Here is a 16,673-nt window from a genome sequence, read left to right on the forward strand (position 1 = left end):
GGTTGTCCACTAGCATGATTGATCAATGGTATACTAAAGAATAAGACTTGAAATTTATTCTGAAAAAATGTCCACACAAAAAATAGTGTGGGGTCTCTATGTGCAGTTGCAATATGGCGACTCTTTGGGATGCACACTCCTCTACACCTTCCACTGGCATAATCCCTCATCCATTTACATGGTTTGATACAAAATCCTTACAAATGTGAATGATTTATTTGCTGCATAGTCAGACCAGCTAGCTACATTAAAAACAGCTCTAATCAAGCCTATATGACATGGAATAGTCCAAGGAGTCCTTTTGTTTGATTTGTACATGGGCTGGAAAGGCCTGCTATTGGAAATCCCTGAAGCAGGCTTTGGGGGCAAGTCTGATTCTCGTGTGAAATGGAAAGGCTCTATAGCTGTGGGCTGAGTTGACTGGGGCTGTATGGGTGTTGGCAGGGGGAGCGCTGTTCATGAATAGGGTCTTTGACTACCTCAGACCTGCCCTGAAAGGCAGGACAAAGACCCTAGGGCAACGGCTTAGAGCCTCACAGCTGAGCTACAGAATGCTGCCTTCACCCAGTCTTCCTCCCTCCTTGCCTGATTTAAATACTACAGTGGCTTTAAGCATTCTGGAGACCAAGGCTCACATCACTTCTATATGCCACATTTTCCATCAACTTTCTCCAGTGTTTTTGTTTACAACATGCTAATGCTAGAAGGCTATTTACATGAGCTATTGTGTTGAAACGTTTTGGAAGAGTGGTGAATCATTTTCAGTGAGCTCCTAATAAACAGACTGGGAATTGTTTGTTTCATCTTTATTGTATTTTTCAGTAATGTGTTTTGCCATGTTATTCTGTTCTCCCTCCTCCTTTGCTATAATTCATATTAGTCTGGGCTTAGCAAAGCCCCTCGTTAAACATGTATTAACACTAGCTCCATGGAACCCCCCTCCTGCTTGTTGTTGGTAATCACAGCTAAGCTTGGCGTCAGGCGGGTGAAGTCGTTCATTAGGGAACAGTTTTTGTTTGTTTTCGTATAATATGGAGGCGTTGGCAAATAAATGAGATGAAGACTTTAACCTCAAATGAGTTGCTTGCTTCGTTATTTTGATTGAGCTGTGTGCTACCCCATGGTTTAAGACACGAAACAACAAAAAAAGGCACTAAATCTTATCAGCAGAGTTAATGGGTCAGTTCAGCCCTGTTCCAGACACTCTCTCCCCATAGGGTCTCCTGTTTCAGATGTCACTCAGAGCTTTGTTTGCCCCCCAGGGTGAAGGGTGAGAGGTCAAGGTTCAGGGCCAGTTGGCTGAGTGGTCACCAAAGCCCCGGGTTCACTGAGCACATCCGTTCCCTTTTTCACACCAGCCCTAAGATACGAAAAGAGAGGGAAAAAGCCACACTATTCTTGTTTTTTCCCCCCCATCACAATCTAAAATTCATTTTCGGTCTAATTCATTGATTTGATTATGGTGGCTAAATACTTTCACATGGGTGTAATGACATTGGCTTAGAACTTGTGCCTGAGACATGGATATAGCGTCTTATTGCAAGCTAGGCTAGTGCCATTGTATAAATATGATTTGTTCAAAGACAAGATTAGTATTTTTACTAGAGGCCTGCTTTGCTGCTCTCCTTCAATTACCTTTCACCGCAATACAAAATGGCATTTTGATTTACTGAGCTTTTTATAAACGTCTGACTTATTATTTGCATGTGAAAAGTCATATTGTGAGGTTTACGCAAGAACACTTCGTCTCGAGCATCTGTCAAGATCAACAATCCTGTTTTGCACCTCAGCAAAACTTCCCACCCAACATATAAGACTCCCAGCATTTTTGTCCAAAACACCTCCAGAGTTTGCGAGCCAAAGACCTCACCCTCGTTAGCCCCCACCCACAACTCCAGTCTCTCTCCGCCCCACCACCACCCAACAAATGACCTCCAGTCAGGTTTATTATGCAGTTTCACACAGACCAAAATTGCAGCTGCATGGCGAGCAATCTGGATCACATTAGCTCAGGCGCTGTGATTTATAAATTGTTTCTCAGGCCATAAATCCCTGCTGTAATTGTGCACAAGCTCCCCTCTCCCTTCTCTCCCCCTTCGTTCCTCCATCAGCTCCTTCTCCCCCTCTCTATCTGACACACAGCTTACAGTGCTCAGGTCATCTCTAATTGTTTGCAGGAGTGAGCACTTTGGATTTGGAAGAAGTTTGTTGCATTGTGAAGTGGGAGAGAATTGTTTTTTTTTAGGAAAGAATATATCAAGATATTTTTCTCCAATCTCAACAAAACTACTTTGCGAGCTGAACAGTATACGCAGTATTTCTAGTGGTGATTTGTGGAGAGTGGTTGGTGTTCAGGTAGGTCTGTGGCAGCATGGTCTTGGCTCTACTTTCCTGAACACTCAGTGTAATTGGTAGGGGCCTCCCCTTAGCTCTGCCCCTGCCTGGGAATCTGATATTTGCTGCAGCCCCTGGTCATAATCACCTTTCCCCTCTCATAAGAATGTATTCAGATTGAATGATAGTAATATGCAAAGACTGGAATATTTTTTGAAATTGGCAAGGTTAGCCATGAGTTGGTGTAGTTACATTTTTATGGATTTCTATCAGGGTTGCGGTCAATTATTATCTTGGCCAGGTCACAGTTGCAAATGAGTACTTGTTCTCAACTAGCCTACCTGGTTAAATAAAGGTGAAATGAATTTTTTTAAATTCATTTAACTTCAGTCAATTCCGGAAGTACACTGAAATGTATTTTTTTTTTAAATTAAAAAGCATTGAAGAGAATTGGAATTTTAGTTGGAGTTTGGTTCACTTTCTGAATTGACTGCAATGTAAATGGAATTGACCCCAAACCTGATTCAATATCATTCCATTGACATTTAGTGGCCCTCATTTCTCCCTGATATCATGAAAATCTCCACGATATCATTGGCATTCATCAGGACTGTTGGCTAGCATTGTGCCTTTTGGTACTTCCTATAATCCCTTTCAGATACAGATCATTTGATTTAATTTGACATGGCATTTATTATCCGTAAAGATTTTTTTCTTTCTTTAAGCTCACTGAATTTCATCCTCCTCCCTTTTCCTCCAAACACTCCGGAAAGTATTTGTTCCAGAGGTTTTTCCTGAGTGTTGACAGGGACTGAGCGGTTCTTGTGTGCTCAGGAAGGGGAAGGTACCTTGCATATGCTTACTACTCCGTTGTTTTGCTCTGACGACTTGGTGAACCTTGAAGAGGTAGAGGACCTTATGACCCAGGCTCGTTTTGCTCCGTGTCCCTCCTAAAGATTGATATTTCTGGAATTAGGGGACTGGCAGGCAGGGGACTGGCAGGCAGGGCACTGGCAGGCAGTGGGATGGGCTGACCACTTACTCTGACTTTCCATTGGCCTAAATTCTTCAGAAACTTTCTTTGGAAAGTGTCATTTTATATATGTTTGTACTAGTGAACATTTGAATATTTGTACTTTTTATTGTTTCCTTTGTTTGGTGCATTTTACATTTTTTTTTCTCTAAAAAGGTGAATCAGCAATAAGGGCTGACTTTGTTTGATTACTAATTTTTATGTGAATACGCTTTTTTAAGTCTGATGTATGGGCTGCAAGTTCAGGCATGCATACCCACAGTGTGTGTGTGTCAGAGAGAGACTAGGTTAGCAGTGGGGTGAGAGGGGTGTCAGGCAGTAAAACTGAGATGAGGCAGGGCTGAGACTTCAGGCCCTGAGATTTGTGCCTACTCTCAGTGCAAACACAGGAGGCATCTGCAGGCAGCTGTGTGTGGGGGGAGGGGCTGGTGCTCGGGGCAGGGAAGCAGGGGGTGGAGTTGGAGTGGGGGGGTGGGGGGCTGCAGAGTGAACACAATCAGCCCTCTGTTTTCATAAGACTTGTGGTATGTGAGAGCAGAAACAAATGTGTTTAATTTAGGCCTCTTTTCTCTCTCCTTCTCCCCAGCACCCCACCTAACCACTCCTCTTTCATACTGACTTTTACTCAAAGATGCTTCATGGCCTCCTGCCTGTGTCAGCTGGTCTGAGGAGTTATAGAACATTTGGCAGACTTATCCTCGTTTAAGATAAAATTTACCCAGAGGTGTAAATATTTATCTACATTTTCTGGAAAAAGTTTATTTTTTGTTTCTACCTCAGTTTAGAAGTGATTACTGTGTAGAGGTATTTACCCTGTTGTGTGGGGGTGTATGGTGGACTTATTATCACATCTTAACCTGCTTGGCTGGCACCACACACTCCATTATGTTGGTAACCCATGCTGTCTCTGTCAGTACGTTTTGTGTTTGGGTATAAATTAAAAATGCAGGTTTCATTGATGTCATTTGTGTAGATATTGCACTTTTAGCTCACACACAGAGATGGTTAATTTGATTTCTCTCTTGAGCTTTACATTAAACATCCAGCCAACCACTGTTAGTCACAACTAGTTCTGGAGTTAATTACAGAGGTTTACGGCTGTGCATTTCAATGAAAGTAGGCTGCTCCCCAAACAATAAAATGTTGTGTTACTGGACAAACAGTGCCAGGGGAAATTACGTGAAAGACGGACAATGTCTCCTCCGTTATAAGTGTAGCACGGCTTGACATTGGACCGCATTAATACTGAGTTTACCAGTGTAGTCTATCACAATTGAAACCAGATACCACATAATTGACTTCAAATAATTGAGTGTAACAGCGTGACTGCCTACTCTCTTTGAATGAGAAAGTGAGCCTCCTGCCAGACACATTATTATTTTCTTGTGGCTCTAATTATACATTGTTTTATTTGACCAGCATGCTGTTGTTATCTGTAATACAATTGCTAACTTATTCCAAACTTTCACCCCAACAAGTGCTTCTTTTCCTAACCACATCTGATTTGAAATTGCCTTAAAGTAAAACAATACTGTACTTTGTTTAAAGAGACATTCACTGTTTTGCTGTAGCAACGCTCTTTAAACTCTGGCAATAATTCTTGATCATGTCACCCCCCCCCAAATAAAAATGAACCCTGATACAAATAACTGCTTGAGCTACAAAAAATGCAGTCTCATTAATGCCACAGTCTTTTTCTCTCTAGTAAAACCCTCAAGGCACCATTCAGAAAGGCCAAAATAAGAGGTATATCTTGGGCTTGCACTGTTTGTTTGTGTAAAAAGAGATTCTGTATACATTTGTTTTTGCAGCTAGCCTAGTGGAATGTGACGCAAGTCAAAATTCATTAGTGGGGACTTTACAAACAGAACCTGATTTTTAGCAGCCTAAATAACAGCCTAAATAAATCCGGACTTGCAGACCAATATGGCATTTTTCAGAATATACATGAACTAGTCATATGACACTAAAGCTCACTGAGTTCAATACAATTTTTATCTATTTCATGTTTGTGTAATTTAGAATTCCTTACAAATTGATCTAATGCATGTGTAGAAGAACGCAAGCTGCCTTCTGTTGAGCATCAAACCAATTAGGCTCCTGAGTGGTGCAGTGGTCTAAGGCACTGCATCGCAGTGCTAGAGGCGTCACTACAGACCCTGGTTTGATTCTAGGCTGTATCGTGATTGGGAGTCCCATAGGGCGGCGCACAATTGGCCCAGCGTCGTTCGGGTTTGGCTGGGATAAGCCGTCATTGTAAATAAGAATTTGTTTTTCACTGACTTACCTAGTTAAATAAAGGTTGAATTTAAAAAAAAGTGTTGATGATTCTGCAAGTTTTTCTGTGTCAACTTTGTAGTTTGTAGACGAGCATGGACCAGTGATGTCACCTCTTTATTTGACCAAGACTGATGGTTGTAAGAAAGCATGGATGGTTGTTATGTTGGATTTATCTGGGACTGTTTGGCACAGTGTGTAACTGATTTAGAATCTTGGCAAAGCCCCTCCACTGTGTTTTTAAGACCTCCCTCAGCCTGCCTCCCCTCTTCACTCTCCTCTCTCCCTCTTTGCGCTAATAGTTCTTTTGTATACAAGAGCATGTTAAGAGGCCAATGAGCCTGGCCTTAATAGGCCATGTTGCCATAGAAACCAGTGCACTCTGGATGGCTGACCTTTGACCCAGTTTTTCCCTGGCTGTGAATAAGAGAGCAGGGCGACCAACCTGGTCACAATAGAGGCTCAGAGAGCTGAGGGAGTGCCCCTGTCACAGTCACTTAACTTCACTCCTCCACGTACTAATGGACACTTTGAATGTGCTAGCCATGAGAAGGATGCTAGTGACACTGCTTGAGACAGCAGCCTTCTCAGGGTTAACCCCATGCATAACCTGGGTGTCTGCTCTGGGGCGTTGAGAAATATCACCCTGCTTTTCACATATCCTACCAAACACATCTATCATTTTTATGTTCTCAGATTCAAAATGGCATAGTTTGCAATGTATCCATTTAAAGGCTTGTGCATTTGGCACACAGTTTATCCTTAAAGGACTGTTTTGGGGGCATTGAAAGTGAATTGATAAAGTGTTCTAGTTGTTATTACATTGGATTAGCTCATCAACTTTTATTAGACACAAAGATCAATGTAAACACTGGTTCAAGGTAATATTTTTCTTTAATGTGAAAACATTTTTGTTAATTGCTGACAACTCTATAAAAGTGGGCAGTGTATGTCTATGTTTACATAAGAAATGATAAATACAGGGTGTGGCTATATTCACGGTAACGAATTATTATTTCCATCAATTATGTAGGCACCATAATATTTTCTCTGTAAATTCCTTCGTTTTCCTCAGTATTGTTTTCATGGACAACTTCCTCTTAAGGTAATCCACTTTACAGCAGACTGGATAATGGGCTGTTTTTCCACTAACAGCTATTTCTGTGGCCAGTAGCAGCCAAGCTGACCAGCATAGCTGACCAGCATAACTGCCCATCGTTTCCCCGTCAATTAACCACTAATTAGCACAATGAGGGCTGGAGTTTGCTTAATAATTGTCTATGTAATTGCCTGTAATGTCCGCAAACAATGGATCTTTATTCAAATTTTGAGACCATTTTTTCATTTTATGTCATGCATAGATCAAGTAGAGGTGGCAATGGCTCGCATAAGCAGGTGATTTGAGTGGAAATAAACAGGGAGGGACTATGGCGTAAGGATTGGCAAGGCCATTGTGTGGTGCTGCTGTTCATATGGGTAGAGGATCATTAACAGCTCACTCTTAACAGCAAGCTGTGTGGCCCATTTATTTTCTGTTGGGGGGGCAAAAGAAAACATTGAGGAGGGGCTCTCCACAAAGTAGGTGATTGACATATATGCTGGAGCAATCCCTGGAAGCATTCCTCTTTCCCTGCTGTTTGGAGAAGAGAGTGTTGAGAGTGGGGTTGATGGCCCCAGCCCAGAGCAGACAACCTGCCCGTCAGGCAGGTTTTCTGCCCTGGAGTGTCCCTGTCAATTCACCTGCTGGTATTGGAAGGGCAACTCCACCACTTTTCAACCTCATTTTTATTATCTCCAGCACAATACCAGTGTCAACATACTGTACGTGAAAAATGCGCATTTCAAAAAAGATGTCATCAGCTACAACTTTTAACTTTATATACATCATCAAAAGTTAGAACATTAAACTGTGATTTCCAAACACTGAGATTCACTGTGATGTGGGGAGCAAGAAATAGGATTTTTAGCCAAGGTTGCTCGGCACAGACACACCGGTAGTGTTTGCTGGCCGAGAGTACTTAGCACCTATGAACCGAGTGCCGGCCATAATTTAGAAACCTAGTGCAAACCGGTTCTACATGTAGAATTGTGCGAAAATGACATCCACCAGCGGGTGAACCCTAAAATACACCGCGCCGAACGAATGGCAGATCAACATTCGGTGCAGTGGTGTGTGTGTGTGTGTGTGTGTGTGTGGTCCCTAAAATAGACATTGTAGACATTTTCAAAGACACATTTTTGTAGTTAATTGACTATAGAACAAAAGACCCTGAGAACGTGTCAAAATACAGATTGATTAAACCTTTTCAATGAGTTGTAACGACACGGCAGATAGTGGAAAAGTTTGGGCTGTTTTTTCTGTCTCTGGCAGAGTGTCTGACTTACTTTGACAACAAATGTCCAGACATCTGCCTCTCCTCTCCTCCATGCTCTGATGTTGTTGCCTGGCCAGCAGTATGACAGCACACACTTCAGAGATGACAAAGACACTTGGCCATGTTTCCCCCTGCTCTGTGAGAGAAATGTAACAATTAGAACCCAACTCTGGCAGTCCGCATGCCCCAGAGCATATGTTGTATTCTCTCTGTTCGAAAAACCAAAGGGCTTCATCTTGGCTTTTGGGAAATGTTTTGTGGTGACTTTGCCACCTTTGTTGCATCTGGGTCCCTGATAAGTAGCACAGTATTCTACTGATGTCTATTCTGAGTTCTGGAGGCAGAGGGAGGCTGGAAGACAATTAGAGCCATGGAAATGGATCAGATAGTTGCAGAAGTTGACTTTATTTGCACAGCTCTCACAGCTTCTGAAACTCTTCACCAGAGCAGTCTCTACAGTGAAACCAGTGTCTCTATGGAGGCCAACCTAGGCCTGCTCAAATTGTGTTTGTTTGTAATGAAATTAAGGGCATCTTCAAAACATTACATGACTGCCTGAAGTTTACTGTAAAGTGTAATTGCTGATTTTATTTTCAATGGTTTCAATCTTTTACAGATTATTCAACAAGACGTCAGCCATGGGAACCCCCTTTTTAATAGTATCTTCCTATTTACCATGCGTTCCGTTCTGGGTTTTATGTACGTGCATTTATTTTAGGGGGATTTATTCAAATCTGTTAGTCAAACACAATTTTTTATTGATTTTGATTGAATAGGGGTCCCTTGATTGTTAGCCTAAATGTTCTGTTATTTTGAAGAGAGAACATGGCATTCACACTTTAATTTGGGGCTCCCGCCCCATACTTGGAGAGAAGGAAAGTACTATATAAAACTCTCAGATTTTCCTGCATGAGGAACACTGACCTGTGTGTGTGTGTGGGGGGGGGGGGGATTTCTAGAAAGCAGTTTAACTCTGAGGCCCCCCTGAGTTGATCCCCTACCACCTCTGTCTCTCTCTCCCTCTCTCGTAGTGTGCCGCTGGTGTGTAGTTGACTACAGTGATATAGGAACTGCTGATACTGGGTGTGTGAGGTAGACATTTTACAGGGAGGGTTGGGGAAGATGGTCGTTTTGAAGGGGTCTTTCTCTAACCAGCCACTCCATCGAGTACAGTGGCAATTGTATGAAGTAGGCTGGCTCATTTCACATTTAAAAGTGCCTCAGGGTATGTTCCCCAGTCCCCTTAGAAGCTGTCCAATAAGGGAAGGAGGGGGCGGGAGAGCTGGGGGCTGGCATGGTCAGGCCAGGGTAGACCAAACGCTCACAATAGGGCTTGTTTCATTTGTGGAGAGACTTGTGATTGACATAGATTAGACAGTGAAAAATGTATTGTTTTGGTTTTCCCTCCAGAAAGCAGCATTCATTAAGCAGTATGCACAGAACAAAATAAAGTTTCAATAGGGAGCTAGCAGCATCTAAAAGCAAGGGCCTCCTGACAGTTGTATGGACTTGGGCCCATTAGTTGGGACCTGCGATTCAGCCTTGAGCAGTGTGGTGAAAATGAAGAGGACTGATGTCAACTCCAAGAATCCCCCCCCTCAGTACTCTATTGGACCCCAGCTGTCAGGAAACAATACCCTCTGCTCCGACAAACTCATTCCTGAAAATGTTTTTCTCCCTCTCTCCCTTTCCCCCTGCTGTTATGTCTTTTCCATGTTTAACCCTCAGTCATCCAAGCTTCCTTTCTCCCTATGAACTCAGAGTGATGAATGAAGCTTTAAAAATCTAATCCTGCACAGATGATTGTCATCTCCTTTTAAGCCTTGAAAAGGTTTTTGTCATCTTTCACATGCATGCAGCGAGTTTTCCCCCTTATAGACTTTGTGCAACAGTATAATGTATTAAGTGCACAGCCTTGGTTTATGTAAGATGAGGAAACGTGTCATTTCTTATTGTACAATATGGCTTTTTTCCATGCAAAGTAGACATTTTATTTATTTTAATCTGGGATATGGATTTTGAGAGAGAGATGAGTAAACTAGCTGAAACAGCTAAACTGTTAAAATGGTCTTAAACCATTCAAATCAGTACAGCGAAATAGTCAAAGGTTGCCTGATAAGACCCAAGCCCCAGTGGCAGAGGTTGATGATGGGGACTCTGAGATGCACGTCATTCATCCTTCTCTCTATATAGCCTGCTGCTGACCCAGCCATTTTGGGGAGTTTCATAGTGAACATAAATTCAACTACGGCGTAATGTTCAAAACAACTCGCAATTACTAAACCGCCATGTTGTTCCATTACCACTGACATGCTGAGGCTTTGGAATCGTGTTGTATTCTAGGCCCAAAAGGCAATGTAAAATATCTATGATACCACAAATGCAGCGGAAACTGAAATGAAAACCCTTTTAATTAATTTGAAATCGTTGGATACCATGGAGAAAATGCACATGTATGACAGTCTGCTGTATGGTGTATTTAAACTGATTCACAAACCAGATGGCCGAGCTCTGCATCGGTCTGAGCACCAGCTCCACACACCAAGACTGATCTAGAAAATCTATTTTAAACGTGTTGCTTTCAGGAGGAGATAAAACAACTCCTCCATACATGACCCTGTTCCATGGGGAGTTACACATGGGCTGGGCGGCCATAAATGAACAATTGTGTTAAACTCTGTGCCAAATAAAATGGAAAAGAAAACAGTAATGTTTAAGCCAATGATAACAACTATGATAGCAAGTTGAAAAATGCTAACAATAAAAGTGGATTAGATTGGCTTGGGTCAAAAGGCCAAAACAATTCACCAGGATGCCATAGGCTTAGTGCGGAGACCCCACCCCTGCCTTTCCCCTCTCCTGATGGAGCTTCCTTCCAGCTGTCCTTTCCCACCCGCTAGTCGATGGGCGCCCACAGCTGGAATCGTGTTTTTTCCCTGACAAACTGCGATTTCACAGTCCCCCTCCAGTCCGCTGTGTTCACATCCCTCTCCCCCTGCTGCCAAAAGCCGGTGTCTGACTCCAACAGCATATGAGTCTCATACAGGTGTCTGTCAGAGTTCTGGCTCTCTGCTGGCTCCCACACCATTAATTACACTGTGGTCTGTTCTGGAATAGCTAAACCATATTTCATGCTATTCATTCTCAACAAGCATTAGCGAGTTAGTCTCGACACATTATAGCAAGTTAGATAATAGCATATGATGTAAAATTGTGTGATTGTGAACTGTGAGTATATATGAAGCAGATTATGTATTATTGTATAGAAATACATTCCTTTTCTCTGTGATTGCTTTCATTTGAATCTACCTAAATAATCCTGATTTCATGTTACTCCTTCTTCACCCCACAGTACCTGCAGATGAAATGGCCTCTACTGGATGTCCCTGGAGCTGCTGGACTCAAAGACTCCCGCTCCCCCACCCCAGGACACCTAGTGAGTACACCATACCATCTATCCATCCACTGAGTCTAGTAACCGCTCACAGCACCCTTCACTACACTACATCATTACACCACAGTCATCTAGTCATTCCATACCATGCCAGTCCAATACATCATTTATCATTAATTCTCATATAATTTAAGTTCACGTCCGGCCAGTTCATATGCCTTTCCGTAGATAAGTCGTCCGTGATTATGTTTTGGCACAGTCTCTTTTGTGCACCTCTGGACGTGCAGGACCTGCTGGGCCTGTTACACCTCATATGGAACCGTGTTTTAGTGATAACACTAGATAAATGCCACTAGGGATCAACATACCATGAAGTGTGGAGAGAAAGTAGAACAGCATATCTTGCTGATCTGGGGTTAGGGAAGTGATCTGTAGATGTGCTCAGAAAGAGCCAGCCTCAGTCACCAAGCTGTGGGAAAAATAACCACAGTGACTCAGCCTGTGACCTCAGTAATCCCGGCTAGACGGGTCTGTTTAGTTTGGTGTGTTTGTCGGATCTCATAAACGCAATGATGCACTTGACAAAGTCCTCATTGAGTGGTGTCAATGGGAAGCTGTTGTCAGTGGGAGCAGTGCAGGCCTAGCCCTGGGGAATCCAGAGCTGCTCTGTGGCTGACTTCACTCTCAATTGGAAGCCAATTTAAATACATTTTATTACAATAAGTGCTGACCTGTCGGTGACTGTCTGTGAGCATGGCTCGTTTGTCTGCTGTGCCCTGTTTTGTTCCTGCCAATGGATTTTATTTTATTTACTTAATATATAACATTATGAAATGCATGGTCTTGCATTATGGGACCGCAAAAAATCTCAATAAGGAGCAGAGTAATGAAGTGAATCAGGAGGAATTGAAAGGGGCTATTGAAGACTTGACGTGAACACTGAGGACTTTGGCTTGGTTCCATGCTGCCCTGCCTTGGCTGAACTCCGGATTTCTCTGTTGCGGCGAGCCTTCTATATCTGCGACGTCTATTGAACCAGGAAGGTCAATAGAGAGAGTCTTATTGTGTACTTTGCCATTCAGACGTGAGGGATTTACTGTATCTAATTTTGAAGGAGAATATTTGACTTATTTTAATTGCCTAACTTTAGATTTGGTAGTGGACAGTTTGCTGGTTCCCATCTCAAGTCACTGTCTTCTTTCACTTTTTATATTTTCTTCCCCTTAAATCTTTTCTGGCAATAGAGTATCGGGTCATGTGAACTAGAAGAGGAAGTAGCCATTCTAGATCAGGTGATCTGAGACAAAGGGTCATCAGATGTGTGAGCAGAAGCATCCTCTGATACAGAGGGAGTGTAGCAAAGGAAGGCTGGGCCACTGGGGATTCAGATTGAAACACCCCACTGTGCACACACACCACACACACACCACACACACACACACACACACACACACACACACACACACCACGGCCATAAAACCCACATGCCCTTCTGGTGAGCTGCTGCCAGGGAGCCAGGCTGATTATGTGCTCATTACCCAGGCAGCAGAGAGGGGGAGCAGGAGGCAGGCTCCCCAGGCCTGCAGGGCCCCAGCACTGCACTAATGAGAGCATTGGGAGCGGATGGGAACATGCAGAGGTACACAGGGGTCCAGGGATTACTGCCCAGGGGCCAGGGCCAACACCAGCCAGAGGGACCTGAGGAGAGGGAGCCAGGGGACAGCAGCAGGGCTTCCATCAACCACAATATTGATGTATTCCTGCTCTCTTCTGCAAGCACTCATTACATGTCATAATTGTATATTCATGATGGCTGGTGTGGAGACAGCGTTTTTCTCTGATATTGATTGTGGGACTCCTGGGGGTGACCCTCAAGTATGCACATATGCATGTACCTTCAGAATCTTCAATTGTTCATACACATATGGCCCTTTTACTGATGACTTATCTGCCCTAGAATGTGTTTGTATAAAGGCATTCTCCCCCTTAGTGTATTTGCTGATGAATTAGTCATTTAGCAGCAGTTCTACAGCAGTAATGAGATGATGATGCCATCACTGATGATCAGATTCCTGGTGACTCAGATCATCAAGTGTCCCTCACGGTGCCTGGCCTGCAGCAGACAACAATGTGAATTGTAATGAATGATGGAGCTGGTCTCACTAGGACTCCTCTTGTTGTCTTAGTGGACCAGGAGCGAGAGGAAGCTTTGAAAAATAAATGAAACCCTTGTTTGGCTATAAGAAGCCTGTGGAATGGGGAAGTCTGTCCTGTAGCTGCTGTGCAGTTTGGGTCCATAAGGCCCGTATGCTAATCAGAGCCTTCTCCGGCCGAGATCCTCAATTATTTACGAGACAGGTTTGTTTAGCATTCAGTTGGTATTGCTTTTGGTAGTATGGGTGGGCAGACTAGGGAGAAGGGAACAATAGAAGGGAACAAGCTTGCCTGTGAATACCCACCCCCGCCCCCATATCATACTCAGAGGGCTACCTCTTCATTCATTATACATCAATGGCGATACAGGGCCAGTTGATGTATTGTGGGAGTCAGCCCTTGCCTTGTCTCTCCACCAGTAGTGTCCGGCCTTGCTGGAGCAGACTGGACAGGGAGAGAGCTGTCTGCCATCTGGCACCACAGATCATGTGCATTTCCACAGCAGCAATAACGCACTCCTCAAACTAGAGTAATGCAGCCCGATCATAACCACGGAGGTCATGCTGCCAATACCGCTGCTTCAGGTCATTCTACCATTCCTACTGATTGGTCCATGTTAGACTGTTTGACATGTCATTAGTTATAAGTGACTCAACATTAAAGTGGCACTCCAGTCTCCTTCTCACCTCATTTAACACCTGATTTAGTTAACAAAAGGCACATCTCAACAGGTGGTCCAGGTAAGTCATGACATCACAAGTAGGAGGGTGGGCCTTTCCTCTTTTGTTCTCTATTGCTCCTCAACGGAGGGGGAGGTCGATGACATCACAACTTCCCATCAGACCAACTCATGGAATGCCCTTGTCTAAAAAACACAACTTTCCTAAAAACATATTTTTTTACCTTTTAGGGCAGAAAAGTTGATTTTAAATCAAATTGGCGCTGGCCAATTGTCGGGGAAAAGAAGAAAATCCCATTGCGAAGTAATGCTTTTTAGCCTATTCATCGATGGAAATACCAGTCTATGGAAATTCCTTTGACTGGTCATGCTTATCGGTCTATAGGCTAATTTGCATAATTTTGTGGAATTAAATTGGCGAGTGTGTAGTCTGCAGTATATTCATTATGTACCTTATTTATCACACACGTACAGCATACAGCGCCTTTGAGCGGAAAATCTGTCAGACAGCGCGAGAGCTGCTGCTGCAGCATCTCAAATGGCAAAGGAAGGCAGGCTTCATCACCGTGTCAGACACCACTTGGCAATGAGCTGGAGGCAGTAGGCTATGCATTTTGAAAACAACATACTTAATTGTTTGAAACCTGAATGGTTGAATACATTATGAGGCATGTATTTCCTTGCTTCAAAGTAGGCTACTAGATCTCTTAGTGGATATTTTCATCTGTCACATGAAACCTCTCACATGAAGTGCCCTTTTGACAATGGTGTTTTCCTGCTAATTGCATTATGGAACGAACATTCACGTGTAGCCTGCTGCCTTGTGTGGATTGCTGCGCTTATAACGTGAAGAACATTTTAAGCTAAACGTTCTGATCTGTTTCATCAGACGCATTGCTTTAAAAAAATGTTTGATGTAGCAAAGGCCTACTGGTTGTATGAATATGGGATCAATCTTCCCACAACTGTCCCAGAGTCTGTTTGGAATAGGCTATTTCCTTCTCAACAAGCTGACCAAATAGAACAGGTCAAATTTCCTTCTATAGGGGATAGTAGATTGACAAAGGCTAGTGATTTTGCTGTGCGTTACTCGTCTTGTAGGCTGAGGAAAAGTAAATGTGGACAGTTATTCTAAACATCTTCAAAGTGCCCATCAGAATTTGGTAAGAAGGACCGCATATCATTGCATCTTCGACTTGCATGTTCTGTTAATATGAATTACCATAATCTAAATGTGATTTCTGTCATTCTGAGCACTGTGAATGGACGCCCTAATCAGGTTATGCACCCAATGCATATGGGTCTGGCAAATTTCTCAAATGTCCTGTAAATTAAAATGTTACCGGTCAAATGTCAAGCGGCACATTTTCGTAATGGAAACCCTGATGTGTACTTCACTGTATTTATACACTACAAAAGTATGTGGATACCTGCTCGTTGAACATCTCATTGCAAAATTGTAGACATTAATATGGAGTTGGTCCCCCCTTTGCTGCTATAATAGCCTCCACTCTTCTGGGAAGGTTTTCCACTAGATATTGGAACATTGCTGCAGGGACTTGCTTCCATTCAGCCACGAGCATTAGTGAGGTCTGGCACTGATGTTGGGCGATTTAGGCCTGGCTTGCAGTCGGTGTTCCAATTTATCCCAAAGGTGTTCAATGGGGTTGAGGTCAGGGCTCTGTGCAGGCCAGTCAAGTTCTTCCACACCAATCTTGAAAAAACATTTCTCTATGGACCTTGCTTTGTGCACGGGGGCATTGTCATGTTGAAACAGGAAAGGTCCTTCTACAAACTTTTGCCACAAAGTTGGATGCGCAGAATTGTCTAGAATGTCATTGTATGCTTTAGCGTTATGATTTCCCTTCACTGGAACTAAGGTGTTGAGCCCAAAGCATGAAAACGGGCCCCAGACCATTATTCCTCCTCCACCAAACTTTACAGTTGGCACTATGCGTTGGGGCAGGTAGCGTTCTCCTAGTATTCGCCAAACCCAGATTTGTCTGTCGGACTGCCAGATGGTGAAGCGTGATTCATCACTTGAGAGAACGCTTTTCCACTGCTCCAGAGTCTAATGGCGGCAAGCTTTACACCACTCCAGCTGACACTTGGCATTGCGCATTGTGACCTTAGGTTTCTGTGTGGCTGCTTGGTGATGGAAACCCATGTAGTTCCCAATGAACAATTCTTGTGCTGACGGTGCTTCCAGAGGCAGTTTAGAACTTGGTAGTGAGTGTTGCAACCAAGGACTCGATTTTTACACGATACGTGTTCTGTGAGCTTGTGTGGCCTACCACTTCACGGCTGAGCCGTTGTTGCTCCTTGACGTTTCCACTTCACAATAACAGCACTTACAGTTGACGGGCAGCTCTAGCAGGGCAGAAATTTGACATCCTATGACTGCAACGTTGAAAGTCACTGAGCTCT

General features: G+C 43.4%; 1 protein-coding gene across 3 annotated transcripts in view; it reads left to right on the top strand.

Annotated features, from left to right (window-relative positions):
- The window catches only part of LOC106580381 (transcription factor 7-like 1-A), a 46,146-nt gene that overhangs the window by 13,825 nt on the left and 15,648 nt on the right, over positions 1-16,673 (top strand). For all 3 annotated transcript variants that reach the window (XM_045703116.1, XM_014161386.2, XM_014161387.2), the window contains exon 4: positions 11,372-11,455. In XM_045703116.1, the coding sequence (XP_045559072.1) occupies positions 11,372-11,455 (84 nt within the window). The remainder of the gene's footprint in view (positions 1-11,371; positions 11,456-16,673) is intronic.

The sequence above is a fragment of the Salmo salar genome, chromosome ssa20 (genome assembly GCF_905237065.1).
Source record: "Salmo salar chromosome ssa20, Ssal_v3.1, whole genome shotgun sequence".
In the NCBI taxonomy this organism is placed as follows: domain Eukaryota; kingdom Metazoa; phylum Chordata; class Actinopteri; order Salmoniformes; family Salmonidae; genus Salmo; species Salmo salar.